Below are 25,747 nucleotides of genomic sequence, written 5' to 3'. Positions count from 1 at the left end.
CCTACCAGTATGACTTTGGACTGTGGGAGGAATGACAAATTCATAATTTAATAAGATTATAGTCATATTCATATTTAACTACCTGTGTATTCTAAATTTCCTTGATTGATCCTTTATGATATGGAGCTTGCTTTGGACGTAGAAGGATCAATATTCCAAAATGCCCATCTACCCCCCAACTGAAAAGTCGATTTTTGTGAATGCTTTCAAGGTTTGATTAACCATAAAAAAAGCAATCCAGAATCCTCTGTCAATAAGCATTGATCAAAATATAACTATATTATTCAGACTTATTCATCCAGAATCTTATTAATGATTGACTCATTAGTGAATCTGCTTTGGCTGTATAAATATGTTCTCTAGTGCTGGAATTTGACCTTTTCTTGAACTAAATTACACAGACAAACAAGGACCTTTTTGCCACATACTGGATTTCATTGATCCAAAGCCAGTGGAGCTGGACTGTCAGTCAACAGGGACTCGTGTGACTTGGGGACCTCCAGTGAGTCCTGCCTCTTCTTCAGGGTGGGAGGGAGGGTCAGGAGGTTTTGGGGTCCCCTCTGTCGGCCATGATGTGCTGGAAATGGCCTTTCTGCTTCTGTGGCCGTGGTCTCAACTGAGGAGTTGGTCATCAGATTCCCACAAAAGGTTTTTAATTGGGGCACATTTTGGGATGGCGTGGAGCTCATGGCGACGCTGACGGGAGGTGATAATGAGGTGCAGGCAGTGTGGGGTATCAATCACAGCCCGACCCTGTCTGGGGCACAGTTACATCTGTCAGCCCTGACAGCTGCCTTAATCCCCCAGCTTCATCAGAGCACAGCCTAATGAATTAAGCCCACACGATATATGACATCATAATACTTATTGACCTCTACTTTCTCAATCAGCTCAATAGGATGAAGCCTATATGAAGATTAATATACTGAGGCTCGGTTTTAGTTCTTAGGGGGAATGTGTCACTGTGGTTGGAGTATGGGTGCTCTTTCTCACTGAGCTGCATTTAAAAAAGAATGCGTTCTCCTCCCTCCACCCTATACCCCCCATCTCTTCAAATATTCTGGTGATCAGTACTTGACCTCCCCATTTATGTACTGCGAGCAATTGCTGGCAAGAGACACTGGGCAGCGCCTGCAGATGGATCGTTCTGAGCCGGAAATAAGATTCTGAGTCTTTCGGGTTTTAGCAGGATGCTGTAGCAACTGAAGCAGCAAGGCATGTCGGTTATGTTTAACAACTCAAATTCTACCTGTGAAAATGGACTCAAAATTGCGTCTTGGCCAGAGATGACAGGCTCTACACAAGCACCTGCAGCAGGTAACACTGAATGGCTCTGAAATGGGTGTGGCGAGTGTGATGCCCGCCCTGCGCTGTGTCCTGTGTCTCTACAGTGGGCATGAAGAGGGCTGCGCTTGGAGCTTGGCTTTGTGTTCAGCGTTTGTACCATACAGGCCGAGCATATCCTTGCCTCTGTCAGCACTGCTGCCCCCTTCCCAGAGGTCTCTGATCGACCTTGACTGGGCGTTGGCTTGGACTGCTGTTTGCAGAAATGAACTCTGAGTCATTAATAATTGCCACTCTCTCTTCTGTTAAGGCTTGGTTTGCCAGTGAGCAACGTCTTCCCTGCCGACTGCTGTTCGCATGAGTGCCCCTTTCGTTAGTGTTGTTTTCTAGTCCTTCCATCTTTCCTTATTTCCCAGTGATTTCCTTCTGTTTCGAAGAGTTTCTTTCTCTTCCAAAGGGCCGATTGCAGTATGACCGGTTGTTTCCCCTGGGCTGGGGTGTTAGCACTCTATCTCTCACTCACAGGTCCTGAGTTTGATTCCATAGTGGTGTACCTTCTGTGTGGAGTTTGCATGTTCTCCTTATTCTGCTTGGGTATTCTTCAGGTGTTCTGGTTTCATCCCTCCTTTCAAAGACCTGCTGGCTAGGGAAATTATCCCTGTATTGTGTGTGTCCTATCCTGAGTGTAGTCCAGCTCTGCACTTTGTGCTCCTGGGATAGGCTCCAGGTTTCCCTGACATTTTCCAGAATCAAGCAGAATTCTGATATAGTATGGATGGGTGATCTTTCTTCTGCCCTGTTAGTGTATGGCTGGCTGCTACATCAACTTCGCTTGGTCTCCGGCACTGCCAGTTGGAAAATGTCTGGTTGTCTTCTGATCTGTAGATTCTAGCAGTAGTATTTCCAAATATATACAGTATTCATAAGTATGATTATTGCTTTGGCAATCCAGAGCCAGAAATGGCACACATGAACCTGGAATGTTAAGGGTCATAAACTGTGAGGTTGTTCGGAAATGCAGATGGCTATATAAAGACATTTAAAGAAGTACAGTACCTCCTGTTTTTCTGTTTTTGCACTTCATTAGCATTCCCTGGTTCCTTGCTGAGGTTCAGACAGCTGCTGTATTTATTTCAGCATATGTTGTCAAGGATTCTTAAAGGAGTTCCTAAACGAGTCTCTCCCCAAAGTCTTCACTGAGTTTCATTTAACTTTGCAGCCTTTTGCTTCTCTTCGAGTTGTTCTGGTAGCTGTTCTGCAAACTGCAGTGCTTTTGTAGAGCAAGTCCTCTCTGTGTGGTGGCCTGTGTAACAGCCCAGCATTGAACAGCTGTGCATGAGCGGATCTTGGGAACCAGCTGGAGAGTGGATCCTGCGAAGCACTGCCATTTTAAAATGTGCTGAGGAATGTAGAATTGTCATAACGCTTCCACAGATATTGGCCATCTTCATGATGCCTTCATGACCGTCTGGATCAGGGTGCATGAGACCAGGTTGCTGTTTACTTGCCTTGTTGGGATCTGCTCCAAGTTGTGCCCAGTGCTCACTTGATCCAGGCCAATACAGACGGCGCTTCCCCCTACTCCTGTCTGGTTCCTGAAGCTGGGCTTCCACCACATCAATCCTCCACGAGCTGTTTTTCTCTTGCCTCAGTTCTGCACTCATCAGAGCTCTTAATTCCTTAGGCTGGCCCGTTTCCTTAATTTAGCTTTTTTTTTACCATTTTCTATGGCTTGGTCCTTGGCTTCAGAAATGAGTTTGGTTTGTAGGTGTTGAAACATGTTGCCGAGGCTTATAAAATCTCTCTGGTTGCAACTTATTTCTCCTGTATAGCTCAATGACTGCTAGTAGGCAACATATATTATTAATGATGAAAGATGCGGGAAAGAATTGGTCTGTATGAAACTCTCCTACAGTACGCATTCCTAGTTGAATGTAATCCTAATCCTAATGTTTCTTTATTAGCCCTATACAATTTCTTGCATTAGGAATTCGTCTTTTTCGCATACCCCAGCTTTTCTCCATGGAGACACAGACAGGGAGAGAAGCTTGGGGTCAGAGAGCAGGGTCTGCCATTGTACGGCGCTGTATGCCCATTTGTTCGAATTCCCTCCAGCAGGGGGCACAAGTGTTCAGATTTGGTAGTTCCTGTTCATTCGTAGGTCACACTTACATGGTCAGTTTTAAAAATGCTTGCAACACGTTTGTGACTTATGCGGTTTTTCCCTGTGTGAATCGGGAGTGACCAGCTCTCCTCCTGAAAGGGTGTTGAGGTTCCTTTGTCCAGAGTGAGTTGCTTACCTGAAAGTCAAATGGTGGACCTATTGAGAAATCATCCGAACGTTTGGCTTTGCACGAGTGTCCAGTTCATTTTCAAGTTTATGCTCCATGCAAATTTTTAACCTCGAACAAGTATAGAAGTGCAGCTGTCTCGGGAGCTGCAGTGAAGGGTGTCCCTACACTCTGAAGCCGGTAGGCTGCCCGGGGTCACCCCCATCCTCATGGACTCTTGCTTGCCAGCAGCGTGCCCTCCAGGATCTCTTGCAGACCCCACTGGACGGTGGCCCACTTGCGGCCCGAGACGTGCAGGGAAAAGAAAAAAGGGAAATTTACTCAACGCCGCAGAAAATCTGTTTGTTTAAATTAACAGAAATCTGCGGGGGAGCCCGAGCTCGAAACCCCCGGGCGACATGGGGACTTGAGTCCAGCTGCCGGTGGGCACCCATTTCCGTCTCCCCATGAGCGCAGACCAGACAAGTACCGTCTCCAACTCTGACAGCAGGACTCTTTATGAGAGAAAGAGTGATTGAGGTTCACCTTGTACACACTACGGCTGCACCCTGGGATGTGCAATTTCCTTGTTGTGTGCTGTTAGCTAGAGATGAGTGAGTCAGCTCGGCTGACAGTAGCCGTCTTCAATTCCACGTTCATGAGGGCTGAATTCAAAGTATTCTCTCACTCGCAGTGCCTGAATTCAAAATTTGCAGCGGTTCAGATTGCTTCTCAGTTATGCACTAATGTATCATTCCATCTTGCACTCATTTCCTTCACTTTCTTCCCCCCCACTCGTACGACTCCAAGGTTACGGAGGCGTCAAGGAAATTGGGTTTATTTCGCTTAGTTTGCTTGCTTAGTAGAGAAAGCTCTGATGATCACTGAGCTTCTGCTGTGTTTCACTGTTGATTCTGAAGGCCATTGGGTTGACTGGCGGTACCTTTTGAGGGTTTTGAATACTTGACCAGCTCTCCTCTGTTCAAGGCTAAAAAGATACAGGTACTGAACCCTGTCAGTGCAGTTCAGAAGAGAAACCAGACGCATTGCTACCTCAGTGTACTTGTGCCAAAACCACAATATATATTTTGTAATGTGGTTTTGTTAAACATACAATATTCTAAGTTTAACATCTAACTTGTGTGATCGTTCAGGTGGGTAGCTACTGTATGTCAGCTTGCATAGGCTGCAAAGCAACAAGTAATTTATTCCATGCTGAAAAGAGAAGAAAGAAAAACCAACGTTGTTTACTTGTTTCCTAACTTGAGTGATGTACATTTTTACCATCCGAATAATTAAATTCCAGACTTTTATATTCTAATTTCTGCATTTTATGTGCTTAATTGTTTGAAAGATGACAAATATCTTTGTAATAACTCTTGACCCTCATTGTCCTTATTTTAGACTTAGTTTATTTTTTCTTCCTGCATGTAACACTGTGCACTTGTCTACATTTAAATGGCATCTTCTATGTTTTTTCCTAGACTTTCTCAGTGTCTTTTATGCATTTCCCTTGCAGCTTCTGCGGTGTTTGCTAATCCTCCTATTGTGGAATCTTCTTCAGAATTCTTTGGGTGATTAAGTATACCAGAATCTAGCTCATTGATAGAAATCGGGAAGAGCAGAATTCCTAATACAGATCCCTGCGGTACTCCGCTAATGACATCATCCCAACATTGTGAGTGACTTTGATGCGAGTAAAAGAAATATAACAAATTTCACTCATCTAGACAAAGAAAACAAACTGGGGCTGTATACAGTATCAGGGGTGGTTACTCCAGTCCTCACAGTCAGTCACTACTACAGTATCTCCCCATCTCGTGCCTTGTCACTCTCCCTCCACCTCTCCTCCGTTCACTTCTCCCTCGCTCTCCATCTATCCCTTCAGCCTCTTATCCTCCCTCCCTGGGCTCGCTCTGTTCCACCCCCGTCATAAACTCCAGGCTGTGGCGTATCATTAATCTCTGCTGTGAAAGGTTGTGTCAGGCAGGGCTCCGTGCTGTAATTTGAACTCCGCATCTTAACTGCAGGGCTTTTTTAAAATATTTTTTTATTTATTTCTCCCTCGTTCCCTCTCTCTCTCATTCTCATACAACCCCTTCATTAAAAGGCACTGTCATATATTTTATGATGTCTTTGTTTTCCAGAGCGGTGGTTGAAAATGTCAAACGTGTTCAGATTTATTCTCCAAGCAGCCAGCCTCCTGGGGGGGAATTAATACCCAAACTTTAATGCTTGATATTGACCACAGCCTTATTACAACCCCCCCCACCCCACCCCACTCACTTCCTGTTATCTTCAGTCATTTGTCGGTCTTGCCCACCTTTTGCAAATAAAAGAACAGCTCTCCTGGATTCTAAAAACATTTTTTTTATTCATTTAAGGCTATAATCATAACACCAGTTAGAGGGTGGACTGTAATTAAGAGTATTAAACGAGCAACTGCAGTTTTGAGGCCTGTTGCGCAGGGATCACTGGTTCTGCTCAGGACCGTGTCGAAGGTGGGTGCAATTCCTCTGTGGGCTCAGTGACCAGGTGGAGTGGGAGTGGAGTCGGCCTGGGTAATTGCACTCTCCTGAGTGCCTTTCTTGCAGCTCTCAGAGAACCTCTAAACCCCACAGGCTGAACGAAACCATTTCCACAAAGAAATCGGGGTGTGATCTTCAGCAGATCTTCATGTAAGCAGAAACTTGGTGTATGATTCCCTTCACTTCCAGTGAACATCTACCTGCCAGAGCTGTCTGTGCAGGTCTGGAGCTTACCTGTGCAGGCTGCAGGCTGTGGTTTGCAGGGGTCGCTGCTGGAATGAAGGTGTATTTGCAGCTTTTCTTGGTCTTAGTGCTGCTATGGAGGTTGTAGAGTGTATCAAGTTTTTGAATCTCAGATTGGTGGGAATAAAAGATCTACAGCCTGCACTCCCAGTGTTTGTGTCCAGGGATCCCAAACTGGGATGTTTGCATGTTCAAACTTAGTTTGTGTGCCTGTACAGTAAATGCTTTGCGATGGATTGATGTCCCATCCAGGGTGTATTGTTCCATGTGGACCACAGCAGAAGCAATACTAGATAATTTCACGGTTTCACCCTACAGCCAGAGTCTCGTTTCAGTGGAATAAAAAAAAAAATCCTTTTCAGCTCAATTGTCTTGTAATTCAGCTCCTGCTCCCCAACGGCCCTGTATTGGACACAGCGATAAGAAAATGGGTGGATGGGTGATGGCTGCCAATTTGGAGATGCATGTTGGATACTGGGTGGCGCAGTGGTTAGCATGGGTTCAGTTCTGGACCTGGGATGCTGTCTGTGTGGAGTTTGTATGTTCTCCCTGTGTTCGCAGGGGTCTCATCCAGATGCTTCAGTTTCCTCCCACAGTCCCAAGACATGCTGGTAGGTTAATTGGCGCTGGTGTGAGATGAGAGGTGTGGGAATGCAGGAGGGTGGGCAATGTTTGTATTGATCAGTGATTTAACAAAGCATAGCTCTTTTTTATGTCCCCTTATGACTAACGGGAATTTGAGAGAGCAGTGCGACTCTTCGGGGCCTCTCCGTCTGGCCTCGCTGGGGTGGCGATGGGCAGGAGTGGGGGTAGAACAATCTCCATTATCTCCACGGATTTTACTGCACTGCTGCTTGGTTTTTCTTTTTTTTTATCTTTTGCATGGAATAATTGTGTTCAAATCATTGTATCGACCTAACAATACTTAATAGGTTTGTGATGATAAGGATTAAAACTGCTCAACCTGAAACAAACGTGATGAGATTCTTAATTAAAGAGACGGTGCGAGTGAGACGGCGAGAGCTAGCTCCAACTGTCATTTCCATGGATTCGCACTGCGATTTCCCAGTCTGGCGGCCCCCCAAGTGGCGTCTCGCCCCCATCTTCGAGGCAGACGCTGGAGAAGGAGTGATCGTTTAAGTGCGTCTCGTGTATGTCTTTTGTGTTGCTGTAGCTTAAACCCCCAGACTTACAATCTGTTTTGCCAGCATTTACGGATGTGATGGGGAAAAATATTTTAGATGCGATTAATTTCTGTACATTGTGTCATCTTGGGCGAAATGGAAGTATCGTATTGCTGATTCACTGCCTGTAGCTCAGTGCAGTTTGTGCTCATGCATGGTCACTGAACCTTAGGGTGCTGTTTCAGTGCTGTGCAACTGTACTGTATACTGAAAACACTGTGCAAGCCTTCCTTGTAGTTCCCAGCTTGGAGAAAATAGCCAGCGTGAGTCGGGCTACCGGGGCCTGAGCAGAGAGACCACATTAGGGCCATGTGCTTCTCAGCCAAGTTCTTTTTTTACACTTGCAATGAATTAAGATATATCTACAGTAACTGTATATCCACAATAAAAGGGACCGTGTGTTGTTTTTTGGCTACTGAAAGTCATTTATTAAACTATACGCATAGGAAATATTTCCTGATTTGGGGAAGACAGACAGTGGATAGATCTGGCTCCTTGAAAAAAATAACTTGGAGGAAAATAGCACGGCAGTTTTTTATAGCTGGCTAAAATGCCTTTTGGAACACCCGCATATAGTGCATGATGTATGTACGGTATATATTTTGAGGGAGATTTACCACAAAATGAAAAAAGCTCGTTCACACCTTCAGGCCTGTGATTGAGTGACGTAAAATGCCGACCCTGCAGAGTTGAATTAACATCTCCTTTAATCCCGAGATGAAACAAAATAAAACCCAACAATCTGGAAAGCAGCTCTCCAAGAGGCAGGTAATTGAGTAATTCCAAACCGTTAAATATTGAGCTGCAAAACGTGGTAAAAATAAAGATTCTAATAAACAGGGCTAAAGCAGGGCACTGTTAGCTCCCCGTATTCAATCTAAAACTGGACTTCTTGCATAGACGTATGTTTACTTGTTACTGTAATACAGTATCTTTAATAGTAGAATGTTAGTATTCGGAACCGAACAGTTTTGTAGTAATCTTGCTGCTGGTTCATTCACTTGCAGACTAAAAGACTTGCTTTTGTGGATAGACAGCAAAAATGAGGTGACTTGCGTGTATAACGCGGGGCTGAATATTATTCCCTGCTTGGGACTATCCCTTTCAAAAGACTAAAAAGTACTGGCCAGTTATGAGTTCTACCCTGTAGGCCCAGCATTGCTCAAGAAGGTTTCATTATAATGTGTTTGGATCCACAGCAAACACTAATCTATATAAAGAATACAGTGTGCTTAAATACTCACAAACCTCTGTCCCATTGCTGAGCACTGTCCTGCTCAGGTTGACAGCGTCTCTCTCTGGGCCCTGGGCACTGTCCTGTGTGGACTGGCGTGTCCTGAGCACTGCCCTGCGGTCCCTTCTGCGGGAGAAGTGTTGCTTATGTCGCACTGGCTACGCGTTATGGCAAGAAACGAAAACGACCCTCCGCAAATGACTTTTAGATGTGATGTGCCATCTTGTTGAGAGGACGGGAAGGAAGGAAGAAGGTTGGAGCAACATAAAAAGAACAGGAAGAAGGAAAACCAGGAGCAGCGGTGGCGTGGGCTGAGGGAAGGGAGTGCGCACGGAGAGGAGGCGAAGGGGTGCGGGTCGGTTTGATTAATAGCGAAGGCGCGTTTGGAATTTCTCCTGTCATGTTCTAATACCTTAATGCACAGTCATTATTCAGGCTGGCTGCGGCCAGCGTGCTCCGGCACTGTAGAGAGGTCATCGCTCACACAGATTGAAATGCTTTAGTGCGGCGCGCTGCTATTCTCCCTCCATCACATTAATGTGAGGCTGATCAGACGGCAGGGAAATTAAATAAACAGGCAGGGGGGAGGGGTGCAGTGTAAACAGCATGGGGAGGGAGGGGTGTGTTGTTAGGGTGCGCGAAGTTAATTCACATACAGGTCAACCACGAATAGGCACGGGTAATAGGATTTGAGTCCAAAGCCCGGCTGTAAAGAAGTACCCAGACCCAGCTCAGGGGAGATATGCAAGACTAGCCTGTTAGACCCAGCTGTGTTTGTGTGGGCTCCACTTTGTGCTCTGTGTTTGCTGTGCCGGCGCATCATCTGCGCCTCAAAGCTGGCAAATTCACACAGGCGGAACGAGACACAAACGCGTCCGTAGTTAACGAGTTTTTTTTTTCCCCCTCTGCAATTACCAGTGCCACGCGACTGGAAATAATGTTAATGAAATGTTTCTGTGCCGCGCGTTTGTTTTGTTGTGTGAGGTGGTTTGCCGGATTGCACGGTCTTTGAACCGAACCGTGATTTCCTCTGGATAAAAGAAATGACTACATCCAGTAATAATGCACACGGGGAGAATTGTCTGTGTGTGTGCAGAGCTGCTGCTGCCTCCACATCAACGATGACCACACCGCTTTAGATTAAAGAGCCCACAGGTCTTGAATTCAGTAGTTTTTAATAGGTCGCGCGCTCTCCATTTGTCCAGGAACTGCTGCATTACAGCAGAACAGGTTTATTGCTCTTTATTTATTCTGGAATTAGCTATTTCCGTTACCGAGGTATGTAAGGGAAATGGCAGTACTGTACATCTTCAGTACTGCCTTTCTTTACCCAACTTGCACTCAAGATTGTCACCCAGCATGCTTGAACGAGTTTGTGGTGTGGGGGGGGAGGTAGTGGAACAGAGATTTTGTTGTGAATTTGTAAAGAAACAGTTGCAGAGAGTCTGAGGCTGGCAGTGCTCTGCCTGTTTGGCTCCTTGCTTCTCAATGTGAGGAGACTGGAGCCGTATTGGACTGGCTAAAAGGCTGTGATTGCCGCTTGTCAAACACAGGTCACAAAAGGCACTATTCCAAAAACTGTAGCGATTGATACAGAAAGTGTGAATGAAGATGAAGAGATTCCCTTCCTGTCTTTAGCTCTTGCTAGTGACAAAAAGATAACAGCTTTTCCCCCAGGGGTACGCTATGTGATATTTGGCAGAGCTTACTGTAAGTGGTGATGCATTTGAATATACTTTTGGACTTGCTAGTGACCACTGAGAATCTATACAAAAGTGCACAAGCCCATGCTGGCCAGTTCAGAATGCTGTGTTTTTAAAGAGGACAGGTTTGGGATGGGTTTAAATTTTCCCGCTCGCTGGAACGGTGTTTATTGTGCCAAAAGGAGAAATTGGAGGTCCACTGGTAATGGAGTTATCCGCCTATGGTGTCACTTCGCTGTTGCGGTGATCAGTGAACGAATAGCCACAGGGCCACTACCCTGTCCCTACGGCTGCTGTTGTACAGCTGCACTTCTCTCTGGGCCGTTGTTCACTGCCTGAACGCTTGTCATTATAACCCAGCTCCAGAGACTGGAGGGTGCCAATAATGCGTAGCAGGAGGAGATTGCGCAGGGTTTAAATCCCTGAGGAGTCACCCTTGGCAGACTCAATCGGGAATGTCAGTTCACAAAAGAGGGTCTAGAGAAAACTGAACCCCCCCCCCCCCCCCCACCCTTCTGTTCCTGCTATCATTTCGCACCCCTGGTCCTGAGATGGAGAGATGGGAGAGGTCCTGATAAACTCTTCCTGTGCAAGCTTCGGGCCCTGATGAAACGGGAGCCTCAATCGGGCATTCTTGATCGTTTTCCAATTGAAATTGGAACAAGGCGGTAGGCGGTGGCCGCCTCTTCATCTGTGTGTGGTCAAGGAAGAGTCCAGGCCCCAGGGACTGTTCCAGATCTGGCCAGCTGGTGGACATGGATATCTAACATGGTGGCACCCAGACTGTAGCCATGTTTCACTCCCCTTCTCTGGGTGGAAACACCTCATTCTGCCGTTCGATAGTGTTGGCACTGCACTTGCCTGTGGGAAACATCCACACCCTGCCTTCCCTGCCATCTCAGTTACCAATGCCTGGGTATCGGATCAAATTGAAAAGCTTATAGTGTGTGTGTGTATATATATAGTTTCCTTTTGTTTTGTGCCGGCCATGGTGATTAAATGGGATTGCAGGATTTAGATGTGATCTGCAGTGTCGGGGTCTAGCTGAGGTCTGGGCTTTCCCGTAAGAAGAGCAGAACGTAGTTCAGGTTTCTACACAGCCACTTGTCCAGGCTGTTCGCTCATGTTCCTTTTTAATTATTGCTGTCCAATTTCTCACCTCCTTTATTCTCTTCTCCCTCCTCAGTCTGTCTTTCTTCTTTCTCTTATACTGTTCTGCTTGTGCTCAAGTGGACTTCTCTGTTTTCTTTTCTCCCTTTTGCATTTTCCTCCTCCTCCTGTCTTCCCGTTTCTCTTGCCTCTCCCTCTTCCTCTGCCACATCTCTGCTCTCCAAACCCTTCTTTCCTCTCTCCATCCCCCAGCCTCCTCCTGCAGAAGGACTACAGTTTCCTGAGGGACATCAACTTATGGCACCCCTTTGTCACCATCGGGATCTACTCCTCCACCCTCTCTGCCGCCATGAGCAACCTCATCGGGGCGTCGCGTATCCTGTACGCCCTGGCCCGGGACGACCTCTTTGGTGAGCCCACCACTCTCCTCTCCTGTAGCGTTGGTGCAGAGGGCAAGAGCCGAATCGAGCCCGTGAGAGAAGGTTGGTGTAGGAATGCTTGCAGCTGGCAAGTCAGTTTGCAAAGCTGTAGGGGAGAAAAAGCACTGTAGTTTTGCAAGTCCTTTTATTGCTCTGCAGTAGATCCGGCTTGACCCATTGACTTTGCGGAAATCGAAGTCTACAAGGATCTGTACTCTGTGCCAACAGACGGACGGTGTTTCACTGTTCTAATCATTTTAGGATGAGTAAGAAAAAGTTTGTTTTAATGACCTATTTTATGCTACTTGTGCAAGCAACATTTCTGACCAACTTTAAAAATGTCCAATATGTAAAGAAATTGGTTACAGAAAGGCTGCATTTGAAGGGACATGAAACTCTCTTGTGGCAGGAAAATCATTGATAACTCATTTCAGTCTGCTTCTGAAACTCAAGTCAAGCATCATGATTTGATTTAAGAACATTGATGATAAGAAATGGTACAGGTAAGAGGCAGCTATTTGGTCCATCTATCGTGTTTTGGTAACTACTTTCAAATAAACTTTTTTTCATTTATGCCAATTATGAAACTGACACTCAGAAATGTGTAGTTATTTTTTAAGAGCTTAAGAACATTTACAAACAAGAGCAGGCCATTTGTTCCCTCTAGCTCATTTGAAATATTAATTCTTGCAGTTTCCATGTGCGTCATTTGCATGTACTAATTAATTTGTGCTAATTGTGTCCTAGGGGGTAATTGCATTTTAAGCATGCGTGTTAAGAGCTGCACTTGGACACTGTTAATTCAAGAGACGTCAGCTGACGTCACTGCTAGAGCCACGCGAGAGTTTTACCTGAGCTCTCCGTCTTTGATGGGCAGGGTGTATCAGGAGTGCCAGTGTGTGTGTGTTCAGTGCTTGTCTTTAGACCCCAGACCCCCAACCAATCACAGTGTGAAGACTCCCAAAACCATTCCTCTCATGAGTTCAGTTGCTTGTTTTTAACCATAAGCCATCTGTTTGGTTGGCTTTGTCAAGATTTTGAACTTGGGAATGAAATCTCAAGATGCATGTGGAACATTTTTTTTGTCCTCCGTTAAAAATGTTTGAGTCTTTCTGATAGGGAGTTAGCATTGTTGTGTAGAAGAGTCGTGACCCTGGACTCTATTTAAAGCACTAGAATTTCATTTACTCCTGCCTTTTAAAGGGTTGTGCCCTGTGTATAAAAATCAGTGTCTAACCAGGCGATTGATTTTGCTCCGAGCCGGACGCGAGTAATGGAATTAAAAGCCAGCGCTGTCAGAGGTGAGCGGGCTGCTCTTCGGCGGTGGAGCTGGGGGCAGGGAGGTCAGGCTCAGCTGGTCCCCGTGGTGCTCCTGCCAGGGTTGGCCAGGGGTGGGGCTATCTCTGCGGACCTGCCCGGGCACACGCGGGGTGACCTTGGCAGCGCGCGCTCCCTGCCGGCTGATGGATCGTCCAGGCTGCCCTCTGCCATCCCTCCCCGACTGACTTGCTCTCACGCTGACTCGGTTATTTAAAGCTTCTGTTTCAGGCACCATATGTCTCTGCCCCGGATGCTGTATAATCAATTTTTTCAACTTTTTCTTTTTTTTTTTTCCCTGTTTCTGTCTCTTCTGTATTCCTTCCTCTCTCTCTCTGTGTGTCTGGCTCTCTTGCCCTCCAGGGCGGGTGTTATCCCCGGCGAAAAGGACCTCTCGCAGTGGCAATCCCTGGGTGGCTGTGCTGATCTCCTGGTTTCTGGTTCAGGTGAGATCTCGCTGTCATTAGAAACCCCCCTCTGCATTTCAAACCTCCCATCATTGAAAAGGGGATATTCGATGTATAAATTGGATACCACACCTCAAGCTCTTGGACTCTGGGTACAGTTCTGGACTGGAGCACCTCCTGTGTGGAGTCTACATGTTCGTGTGGGTTTCTCCATCTTCCAAAAAAGGGCACGGTGATGGATAGAGGCATATAAATGGTATGCACATTAATTTTTCAAAAGCTATTAAAATGTGTTTTATGTTTATAATCTTTCCCGCAACAATAGAGTTCCCATAGGTATTATAAAAAAAATAATTTCCCTACTGGCTCAGCAATCAAAGGATGGTTATGAATCACATCTTGGGGCTGTATTACTGTTGTTGGATTACTGTAGCTGGGATTTTTCGAGGGATGGCACGCCGTCCAGGGTTGTGTAGGATTAAGGCTAACCTGGGTTTCTGTGACTTTAAAGTGTCCCTTGTGGTTGGCATGACTTTGCAGTCATGAGTTTTCAGTGTTACCAGCAAGAGAAAGTCCTCACTTTTACTGTGGGGTTGTGACAAGAGCAGGCTAGGCCTGTTACAAACAGACTCTGCTGGTTACTTTCCAATAGGGGGCAATATTATTAGTGCAGCAGAATAATGCTGTTACAGTCATAGTGTGAAGTTACAGGGAAGTCCTCCTTTTTATTACAGCAAAAGTGCAGTGGAGACCGTTCATGTTAAATCAGGGGTTTACAGTAAACGTACTACTGAAAGTTAAGGTGCCGCAGGAGACTGTGGCAAAAGTAAGAAGGGAGATGTAATCATTAGGCTTCAGAAATTAACTGCAAACCACAGACACAGATCAATAGACCAAATGAAAGATCATACTTTTATGTTTGCAAGGAGCTGATAATTATATATAATATATAATATATAATATATAATACTAGCTCATAATCTCCAAACCTGCGCATGAGACTGTTTAACTGAGAAGAGGACGAATCCTAACCACAGAGAGACAGCCTATACCCAGAGTGGCTGTTAGAAAAGTGGCAGCAGAATTAACCTGTGAGAGAGCAGCTGTCTCCTTAATTTACAAAGCCGTCTTCCTTTGTAATTCGTCCCTCCGGTCTTTTGAAATGGCTGCTCACTGTGGATGGAGGGAGGGGAATGAGGGGACATGAGTCAGTCGAAGGGAATTGTTGGCAGGCAGCCTGTTGTCTGGAGATTGTTTTGCCCATTAAGACGATGCACAAGGAGGCGCAGGCCACTCTAGTTTTCCGACATGCAGTAAACGGGAACAAGCACAGAAATGCTGAGATCAGGTCATGTTCACCTGGGGGTGTCCAGTGGTCCACTGGGTAGTAAAACAAATGACTGGGCAACTAACTAAACAGCAGAGTCAACTGATAATCTTTCGCATTGCAAACTCTGGAGCTGTGCATTGCTGGTTATTATGAAGACCTTGTGATGTGATCTTCCCTAGTGTGGTGCTCTGCACTGCTGGTGACTAAGAAGGCACATAGAAGAGGCACTAAAAGATAAAATACTTCCTGCAGTCCTGGGGCTGGCAGATAGCTGCTTCTGTCAAACTTAGAGACAAGACTCAAGGAGATCAAGAAGAGATCAGGAAATCAGTTGTGCTCCATGGAAAGTCATACTGACTAATGTGTCATTAGTATAGTTTTTTGTGTCATTTTCTAATTTACAGTGGTTATTAGCAATTGTGAACAAGAAAGAAAATGTCCTTATTTAACTTTGATGTAATATTGATTAACGACCAGAATCTTGCAGCACAATGTTCATTTCAAAGACAAGCATGGAAGAAAACTTTTCCAGAAAATTATATATGATACTTATCCACAGAGGAGACATAATTAGGAAAGTACAGCAGGCATGTCTGAAGAACCATGGTTGAGATGTCGATCAATTTTAAGCTGAGCTTCACTGGTACATTTAAGCTAAACTTCAAGTTTGGCACACAGGTCTAGTGCGGAGATGTGGCGCTGGTGTGATGTTTCTCCTGGCGAGGTGCGAGGCGCTCGCGTGGCTCGTGCCCTGGCATCAGCGCAGCGTTGTCTGTCCAGCTGGTAGCGTGGCGCTGGGGTGGCAACGCTGATCGTTTGTCTTTGCAGCTGCAGGAGCCCCAATGACGGGAATCAATACGCTTAAAACAGCATCTGGCCGTGTTTGATTAACGGTCGTGCCGTGTCCACTGATTTGTTATTGTCAGGGCTTCAGCCCTGGAATAACGATCCAGGGTCTGTGATCGACAGGCAGCTCTGCTAATGAACACGGCAGACCAGCTGTTCCTGCGTGTCAGCAGGGGTAATTAACACTAATTACAGCACCTCTCCAGCTCTCCCTCTTTATCTCTCACTCCGATTGTTATTTGGTCACCAGTTCCTCTCTCACATTATACCCGTCAGTGTCCCATTCTCCCACCTCTCCGTCTCCAGAGCTCCATAACAGCCTTTCATACAAAGTCTAAAGTCAGCTTTAAGAACACCCTCTGAAGAACAACATTGTTTAAAAAAACAAGATCGGTAAGGAACCAGAGAGTAATTTACTTCCCTTGAAACTACCAGTAACTGTATATTACTGGCTTGAGCTACTATAGAGAACAATTTGTTCCTTCCATTGAAGTCCAAATTTGAATCTGGTGTCAATCTTAACTTTTTCAGATGTACATACATATATACTCCAAGAAAGCACCTGCTACTACTATAAAAATAAACTTTGATCTTGCAGATACTAGGGATATTCCTGAATTGTAGCCCCACCCAGCAACAGTTCACTTTTTTTTTTTGTCCTCTGTCCTGGTTTTAAACTGTGAAAACTCTTAAATGTAGGCTTTTCCCTTAGTGCTCATATACTCTGGTAAATGTAAGGTACATCATTGCGACCTCATAGAGGCACTGGCACTAAGGTGACCCACTGTCCTGTTGTGACCAGGATGTTTCTCTTTTTAATTCTCCTCCTAAAACTCCAGACTCTATTAGCACAAGTGGGCACTGCTCTCATTTTGTCCTGCCAACTGATGATTAGTCTCTGTCCCTGCAATGATTTTAAAAAATGTACATTAAAACAAAACTAATTACATTTATACTAAATCAATGAAAATTTCTTTTTCCCTAGATGACTTGCCTCAATGCATTGTGGCCATCTGGCTCCATAATTACAGGGACATTTGGACAGCACAGCATTTCAAATGTTGCCCTTGTACTGAAAGAAATTAAAATGTAAATATGGGGATCCGCCTTGGCTAAATTGATGCTGTGGATGTCCATTTAGCAAGAAGAAATAAGTGATGCTCGTCATTATTAATGCTGTTCATTATTCCTACCACTGATCTGCGTGAAGGCGCTGGTTATCGTGGGGTACTGCTATGATGTAGGAGAGTCCCCGAAAATTGATACTACTTTATACATCATGAAATTGTAGGAAATGCAAGGAATCTTTTAAAACAGGGGGTAAGGAAAGGTTATTCCATGCTGAAAGGTACAATCCACAATGTTTCCTAGATGCACATCTGTCAGAGAAAAAAATGAGTTATAAAATTATTTGTTAAACAACTTGTACCAAATCTCAACCAAACTCGTACAGTATGGTCAGGCTCCACTGTGTAATAAGCAGTACTACTCTTTATAAGTGTAAAGCTGACCTGACACCCCTTTTCTTTCAGATTAAGGCCAACTTTAAATTCTTCTCTTGTCACAAAGGTCTTTGCGGGGCAGAACACTGTAAGCTGTTCTCCCTCACACGAGCCTTAACTCACAGAGGCAGTCTCGTGGGAGAGGGGAAAAGATAAATGCTCAATCGTATCGCATCTTTGCAACAGATTGCTGGAAGACCAGCACACTTTCCGAAAAATACCATTGTTTAAGAAACAAGATAGGTAAAAAACGGGCTAGCTGTTTTCTTCTCTTGAATCTACCAGTAACTAGGATACTGACATGCGAGACTATATATTAAAAATTTCAGTTTCTTCTGTTTAAAGCGCTTAAATCTGTGTGGCGTAAATTTAAAAAAAAAATCTTAATATAATCCAAGAATTGAACTGATACTGACATAAAAATAAACATAAAGCCTGTAGATGCTAGGGCCTGTGCTTGAATTATGTTTGAGAGCAAAGTAAACTAAACTAAGCACTGAAAACATTTCCTGTTTTCAGCATAGGGAATTGTGGTTTCCCTAAGAGGCAAGGGTCTGTAAAATTGTGTTCTGCATCATTTCACATTACAGCTCTTTAAGTAGCATAACCCTTATTCCTTTTCTTTATGGAACTTTTTAACCTTCTGTGAAGGTACCCATTTGAAGTGCTGAGGGTCAGAATCCACTGGCTCGGATCTCAGCAGTGTCATTAGTCTACCGTATTTGCGGCAGCCCACAGCCAGTGAGTCTCTGCTGGGGTCGAGTGAATTTGTGTGGTCAGTGGTTTTTAGGAGGTCCTTTAACTGGCCTGGAACTCATGGGCCCTGCTTGTGCTTGTGGCAAGTGCCAGTGATCTTCCTCGAGTGCTGTTGCTGTGCTGCAGGTACTGAGAAGCTCAGATCTCCTGGCTCTGCAAGTTTTGAGGTTTTCCCCCTCACTTGCGCAAACTCTTGATTCCCTAGAAAAATAAATGGATTTTTAATTTTAACGACCCTTGTCTTTGTCCACCGGATTTGTAGCTTGGACTTAAGCAGGACTTGTTCTTAAGCCAAGCAGGATTTAGAAATGTGGTGATGCCATTCGAATCATCTAGCTTGTAAGTTTGCTAGCAGCTCAGTTATCTAAGGATGTCTTCCAGCTGTTTCTTGAAAAAAGCCAAGGAACTCGGCTTGATAGCTTGTTCAGAATCCCATAGCCCTTTGTGTAAAGAAGTGCTTCCTGTTCTAAATTTCAAATAGGGTCTCACAGTGGAGACAGGGATGCTGCGACTCTTTATAACAAAAAAGGTTCACATAGTGACGGTGATTTTCTGCCCTCAGTATTGTATTTGTGGGAACATTCTGCAATACTTATCTCCCCCCCCCCCCCCCCCATTTAGAAATGAAACAAGAGTTAAACGAAAACTGTCTGATTTCCATACAGTACATTGTCAGCTTCTCACCACATGACCCTGCCGGAGACTTAATCAAATTCAGGTAAATTGTTACTCCAATTACTAACTTTGTTCTCCTTGATTCAGGTAATTGGAGTGGCCTTTTGGAACGCAGCTTTAATTAAAATTCGTCAGCTTTCACAATAATTAAATATTTGCACACCTACACCACAGCAATCAGCCATCCCTGCAGGTCTCCTTCAGACAAGGGCTGAGTGGCTCCCTGCTTAGCGATGCTTGTTCTCTCGCCTCTTCCCTGTTATTCACCTTGACCCGTCGCTGTTCTCCCCTGGGGCTGCTGAAAATCGATATGTTTTAATCATTCGCTCTGTGGCCGTAATATTAGGAACTGAAATTTTTCAAAGCCTTGCCATCACTGTTATCACTACTTGTATGATAAAGCTGGGCCTGCTCAGTGCCAGGATGGAAATCGGGTTCCCGTTCAATCTGGACCAGAATTTCCGAGCCAAGTGCCCCAGTGTGGTGATCAGATGAGCTAGATGTGCCAAATGGCCCCCCTCAGGTTTGTAACTTTTTGTTCCAGCATTAAACCTAGATCCTAACTAATTGGTCATTGAAGATCCCAATGCACTTTTTGACAGAGTAAGGGCGTTAATAATTCATAAAATAATTATATATATAGGTATTGTCGAAGCTAAATTCTACACTGGGCTTGTACAGTACAATCCTGTTTTCATTAAATTTCTCCTTTACTCCACAGATATTCACTTCTGTACCCGAACTGCAGAAACAGTTGGGTTTTCAGGTGTTGAATGTCTGTGTTACCAACGATGGTGCTGCTTTTCAGTGGCGGATAAAGCAGGTTCCATATATACAGTATATACACGTGTGTGAAGCTCTTGGGAATGTATATAAATTCAAGAAAGTATAAGTCAAAGTTGAGAGGAGTTACAAAAATTTGTGGTTTCCAGTCTGTTGTCATGCTTCCTGTCTCCCTGCTTCTGTTAAAGTACTGTGTTATTAGCCAAAGCAAGCAGCACACTTACAGTTGCTCGAACCAGGAGAAACATTTTGCTTTGCTTTGCCTTTTTTTTTTTGCTTTGGTTTCTGCAAGGATGAAATGTCATCTTTGTCAGAGGGGCTGGGTATCCACTTGTGGTGTGCAGAGCTTGTTGCCCCACTGCAGGACACAAAATACCTGCCTGCGTTTTTTAACCTGGCTCCAGGTCTGTCAGTCTTCCTCCCTTCTTCACACTGTGGACGTGCTCCCGTTACCAATGCCTTTAATGGTTAAATGAACAATTAAAAACAAAATCCTCTGCATGGGGAAAAAAAAAACTGAGATGAATGTCCTCATCATCTGTGAAGCCTAATGGTCGATTTGGAGACAAATGAGCTTTGAAGATGAGCGATTTGCGTCATGTGTGTTTAGATTGAAAATATCTGCTAGATGACTCATTAGTAGTATCAGGGTTAGTGTTCTCCAGAAATTGCTGTGTTTTTTTTCCCCAGATATATACTTTGTTTTCTAAATTACAAACCTGTTCCCCAAATTGTATTTTATTACTGTAATAAAAACACAACAGTAATAAAAATGGTAATACTTTTCGGTCTTTAACTGTTTGCAGCATAGCCTATAGTCCAGACAGGGTCAGTACAGAGTGTGGAACAAGCTACCCAGTCATGTTGTTGAAGCCAGTATCATGGCTTTCTTCAGAATATCTGAGATTCACAGATCAATGCCTCTAGCAATCAAACTCATTCCATGGGCCAAGTGGACTTCTTTCATTTGCCATGTTTCTTCTGCTCTGTCATACTGTGGTCATTGAATTGTTTCCAATAGATTGTACAGACATGCAGTAGCAAAAGCAGAGTGTTATCTGCCTGTTGAATCAAATGTTGAAACTTTCCAAAAAACTCCTGTTATGGATAAAAAGCTATAATAGTGTTTGTAGATGGGGGGAATTAAACCCAAAACTATTAATTAAAAAAATCATAATATATAATTCGAATTTTGGTTGTATCCTGGTAAATGTAGTGATTTAGGCTGTTCACACAACATTTAGAGCTTTTCTGTTCTTTTTTTCCCACATAAGAGAGGATTTTTCTAGCTGTTCAGAACTATTGGTGTTGAAGCACTGAAAACAACAGTAGGCTCTCAGTGCTTTGCTTATCAGTTCTCAATCCTGTCTAGAGTCTAGAGCAGTGGTTCTCAAACTTTTGATGACGGAACCCTTTTCTGTTGAAGCTAATGTCGCGGATCCCCATCAACCTTTTTTCTTTTCAGGATTAGCTATAACGGTGTTCTGCAAAAAGCATTCTAGCACTGCTATTCAGAGGCAGTTTAGGCAATTATTAAGGAAGAAACTATTGATTGCTTTTGTTTTAATTGTAAGCATTATATGAGCCCATTGAGTTTTTCAGTCTTTATTAATCACATGAGGTTAGCAGCCATATCACCTTGCAACTTGCAACTGGCAACCCACTGAAGCTTAGCAGATGTGAGCCTGCTCAGTTCCTGGTTGGAAGACGTCTGGTTGCTGCTGAAAGTGGTGCTAGTGGGACCAGCGGGGGTGCCCACCTTGCGGTATGTGTGGGTCCTAATGCACCAGTATAGTGGTGGGGACACTATTCTGTAGTGGGTGCTGTCTTTCGGATGAGACGTTAAACCGAGGTCCTTACTCAGTGGTCCTCAAAGATCCCCGGGCATTTCTTGATAAGGGAGTTATCCCAGTGTCTGGGCCAAATTTCCCCCGTCAACCCTTACTGCGGCCTCCAAAATGTCCCCATGTATGACTGGCTTGCACTTGCCCTGTGATGGACTGGCGCCCCGTCCAGGGTGTACCCTGCTTTGCGCTTGTTGCTTGCCGGGTAGGCTCTGGCTTCACCGCGACTCTCACCAGGAAAAGCGGAAGTGAAAATGGATGGATAAATTGCATGATAACTTGTCTACGATTAGCATCCCTACAGTTCAATACAGCTTAATCACTGAAATACTCATAGAGAATAAAAGAATCAAAGTTCTAATCGCTGGTTCAACCAACTTGGAAGAAAACCAGAAGGGTTTTTAATCAACTTTTAATTCAAACCAGCAGAAATGGAACAATCTCAGTTTGATGAACGAGTTTGCCTCTTTTACAATTTTTTTTATATTTGGAGTTATGGATGTGAGTTGCAGTCTCATGTTGGACTCTGCATCCAATCTGTTGCGATACTTCGTTTTTGTGGACTCGTACGACGAAAATCCAGTTTACCACAGATAGGTGGTCACAAATGGGAGAAGAACAGAAAGAGCTTTCTCTGATAATACTGCATATTCGTTTTTGGTGCTGCACCAAAACTCTGCCAACTGCACTTCATTAAAAGCTGTTTGTAAGGAAGAGTCTGAAGTCAGGTCAATGAACTTCTCATTCTTGTGACGTGAAGTCTCAAAGTTTTTTTTTTATTTTTCACTTTTTCTTTTTTTCCTCTCGTGGTTGTACTCGTGCAGTAATTTCTAAGCGATCTTTCTACCTAATAACACGCTATTTCTATCATTGCGAGTTTAAGAGATTTGCCGGGTGGCAAAATGGCAAACATTTTTATCTCCACGCAAGATGGAAGAGGAAATTTCATCCGACACCTTTGAGGTACCTTCTGGCTCTAGCAGCGAAAGTACAGAAATTTATTCAGAGAGTGAAATTTGAAGATGATGTTTCAGAAGAAATGCCTAATTTTTCTGACTTCTTGGAGCAAAGCCATCGTAACTCACTTTTTTTTTATTGATAGTTGAAGTTTTATTTTTCTTGTAGCCTATGTGAGAGCTCACAGAACCCCTGCGGGCACAGTTTGAGAACCACTGGTCTAGAGCATTTGGCTAATCAAACTTGTTTGGTTGCTAGTAGCTCAGTGATCCAAGGTTCCCATCCAGTTGTTTCTTGAACTTAGTCAGGATATCTGCTTCCGCAGCATGACCGGGTAGCTTGTCCAGGCTCTTGAATCCCTATGTAAAGAAGGGCCTTCTGTTCTCAGTTTTACATGTGCTGTAGTTACAAGTGAAAAGTGTTTTGCTGTTGATTCTGAAGTGCAACAGACTGATTTTATTTGTGCCCTTGAGGATACTTGAATTGGGTCTTTTTTTTTGTTTTGACATTGTTCTTTAGTCCCGTCAGTGCTGGACAAAGCTTTTAGTCTGGGAATGTTTGATTACTCTACTCCTGATTCCAGTGCTAGTTAGTGTTAGTGTTGTGCAATTTAAGATAACATTCCTTGGTTTAAAATCTACTATTTTGACAAAATATTCCAACTTTTTTTTTATTGCTTCCCCATATTCTCTAGAAAATGTGAATATTGAGTACTGGTGTTATATAGACCCAAAGTAGTTTTGATAAGTAGCTTCTTCAAACTCTGTATTTCCCCATCTTTTACACTTATGTTTCTGCTGCTGCTATGTAACACTTCACACTTGTCTACATTGCTAACTTTGAAATTTGTGTATATATTTTTACATTTACTTTGCATCTTCAACAGAGTTTGCTGATCATCCTGTTTTCGGTTCATTTGCAAGTCTGACCAGCTTTTACTACTCCATAATCTAGTAAATTGCAATAATTGGTAATTGCAGTGGTCCTAATACAGATCCCTGTAGTACACCAGTAATTTACATTACCCTCCCCAATCTGAGCTTTCACCCCTAAGCATTTTGTGTCCCTTATGGGTTACTTTCTACATAAGTAAATTTGCAGACAAAGTGGAAATGTAACTAAAACTTTGCTTTTACCAATGAATAGTATACTGTATATTGTAACTGTATATATTTAGCTCTGCCTTTTCTATTCACTGAACTAGGCTTGAAAAAAAATATTTTCAAAATCTGGTGAAGTTAATCTTTGCAAAACTGTGGTGTTACAGATTTGGTGACAGCATTCACAAAACAGCATAATTTTCTCATTATGTCAATTAACTATAATATGCTACAAAAACATCTTATGACACAGTAGATGGGTATACAGAAAGGGAACAGACTATTTTTTGAAAAGCTGTAGCTCTTTTTCTCTCCTGGCCCTTCTGCCTGTATCTGATTTTCAGCACAAGTTCTCAATGCCAGTGGGCTTATTTGTGGCCTATTTAAGAAAATAACATGTACTGTATAAACAAGAAGAGGCCATTCAGTCCCTCTATCCTGATCTGTTATCCGTTATTTGAATGGTCTAGAGAGAGTGTGTTGTATTAAGGATAGTATTAGCCTGATTTCATTTTCATTTGTTGATGGACATTAATACAGAAAAACTTTTGTGTGTGTGAATGTAACATGAACCTAATGCTGGTGCTTAATATAATTGATGCTAAATCCCAGCTCAGTCAAGCTTGCTGTTTAGTGTATCGAAAGTCATGTCCCTTCCCCCAGATTAATTACTAGTAAATGCACTGTTTAGAATGACTCCAAGATAAAACTGCAGATTATGGCCTTTGCAGAGACGGCAGAGGGTATTAAGAAGCTAATAATAATTCCTTGTTTTTTTTTAAATATTTACTTTAGAGGCCAGATCCAGTCCAGAGTGGAATTAAGCCAGGACAATTTAACATCCCTCATATAGTAGAAAGATGAGTTTCCACAACACCAGTTTAAATGTATAAATCACACTCTGCTCCTGGGTGGCTCTGCATTGTGCTAGAGCATTTGCTAAATTAACTTAATTGATTTAATTCTTTGATTAATTGTGTAACATTTCAATACATGAAAATCTGGAGCCCAAAGAGAAGTATTTAATCCTAACTTGGTTGAAGTGCATCTTTTGAAATTGTTATCCACAGAAGATTTTTAAAAATGTCCAATTGAGCGAATGAGTGAATTGGTTCTGTTAAGTTAGAATCGGGGATTGGAAGGCCAGACTCGTTAAAGGCCTGTGACCAGTTGCGTAAAAGAAATATTTTTCCCTTACTGTTCCTTAATTATTTGAAATGTTCCATAAAGCAACTGAACACATTGCCATCAGTATTAAAGTGTGGGCGTCTTTTCTTTACCAGTGCTTTTGGCTCCTGTGCGTGCTGATGTTTTATGTGACACACCTGTCATTCAACAATAAACTTGAGATTTTCAGTTATCTTGGTGACTCACATTGTCCACATACTGTAGCGGTTGGGAGAGGCACTTACTGTAAGCAAAGTACTTCACGTTTGATAAAAGATTGCTATAGTTCTTTTCAGGTCACGGTGTTCGTGGGGTACACAATAGTAAAGCTGCTGTCTCTGTCCCTTCAGATGGTGCTGTTTGCAGGGAAGCTCAATACCATTGCAGGCATTGTCACCATCTTCTTCCTGCTGGTGTATGCTGCTGTTGACCTGGCCTGCCTGGCACTGGAGTGGGCATCTGCTCCCAACTTCAGGTACCTTCTTCGTGGCTTCGCCTGTCTTGGGTATAGGTAATGTACAGCACACATACGCCTCTGGACATAATGAAATTACAGGAAAAGCGGGCATCCACCTCCTAACATGGCTCAATTACTGGTACTGCACACACCTTTTTCCCCTGTCTCTTCTCTTTCAGCCTCTCATACTCCCGAACATTTCTTGTAACTGAACATAAGGAATGAAAAGTAGATCAAGGCTGGGTTATAACCCAGCTGAAGTCTCAGAGCAGCTGTAGTTGTCATCGACTCTGCCCTAGCCTTCAGGAGCCCCCTGTGCCAGGGTTAATAGCACAGTACCACACCCACACTCCTTTTCCAGGTCCTGTCTCTTATGACATGAAAGTACATCTTGTGCCATTACTTCACCTCTGTGAGAATATCGGATGTCATAACACCCGTGTCTTATGTTGAGGTGGCTTTTAGTTCAATTTTGTTTTTTTTATGATATTATAAGCGAGAAGTTTTCTTTAGGTGCGCGGTGCACCACAATCAGGGCTCTACTGTGAATGGGATGGCACTACAGTGTTAATTAACTGGCTGTATCGCCGGGGAATAATGAACAGTGAAGTCAGAGGGAGTTAAGGTTATG

The 25,747-nt window shown here is 43.7% G+C and overlaps 1 protein-coding gene across 1 annotated transcript in view; it reads left to right on the top strand.

Annotated features, from left to right (window-relative positions):
* Positions 1–25,747, top strand: part of LOC148676726 (solute carrier family 12 member 9) — a 64,080-nt gene that overhangs the window by 21,110 nt on the left and 17,223 nt on the right. The window contains exons 7-9 of the mRNA XM_088611987.1: positions 11,809–11,966; positions 13,656–13,738; positions 25,010–25,134. Of these exons, the coding sequence (XP_088468113.1) occupies positions 11,809–11,966; positions 13,656–13,738; positions 25,010–25,134 (366 nt within the window). The remainder of the gene's footprint in view (positions 1–11,808; positions 11,967–13,655; positions 13,739–25,009; positions 25,135–25,747) is intronic.

Source organism: Lepisosteus platostomus, chromosome 2 (genome assembly GCF_059453375.1).
Source record: "Lepisosteus platostomus isolate fLepPlt1 chromosome 2, fLepPlt1.hap1, whole genome shotgun sequence".
Classification (NCBI taxonomy): domain Eukaryota; kingdom Metazoa; phylum Chordata; class Actinopteri; order Semionotiformes; family Lepisosteidae; genus Lepisosteus; species Lepisosteus platostomus.
Note: the sequence above shows the minus strand (reverse complement) of the source record. Positions and strands in the feature narration are given on the sequence as shown.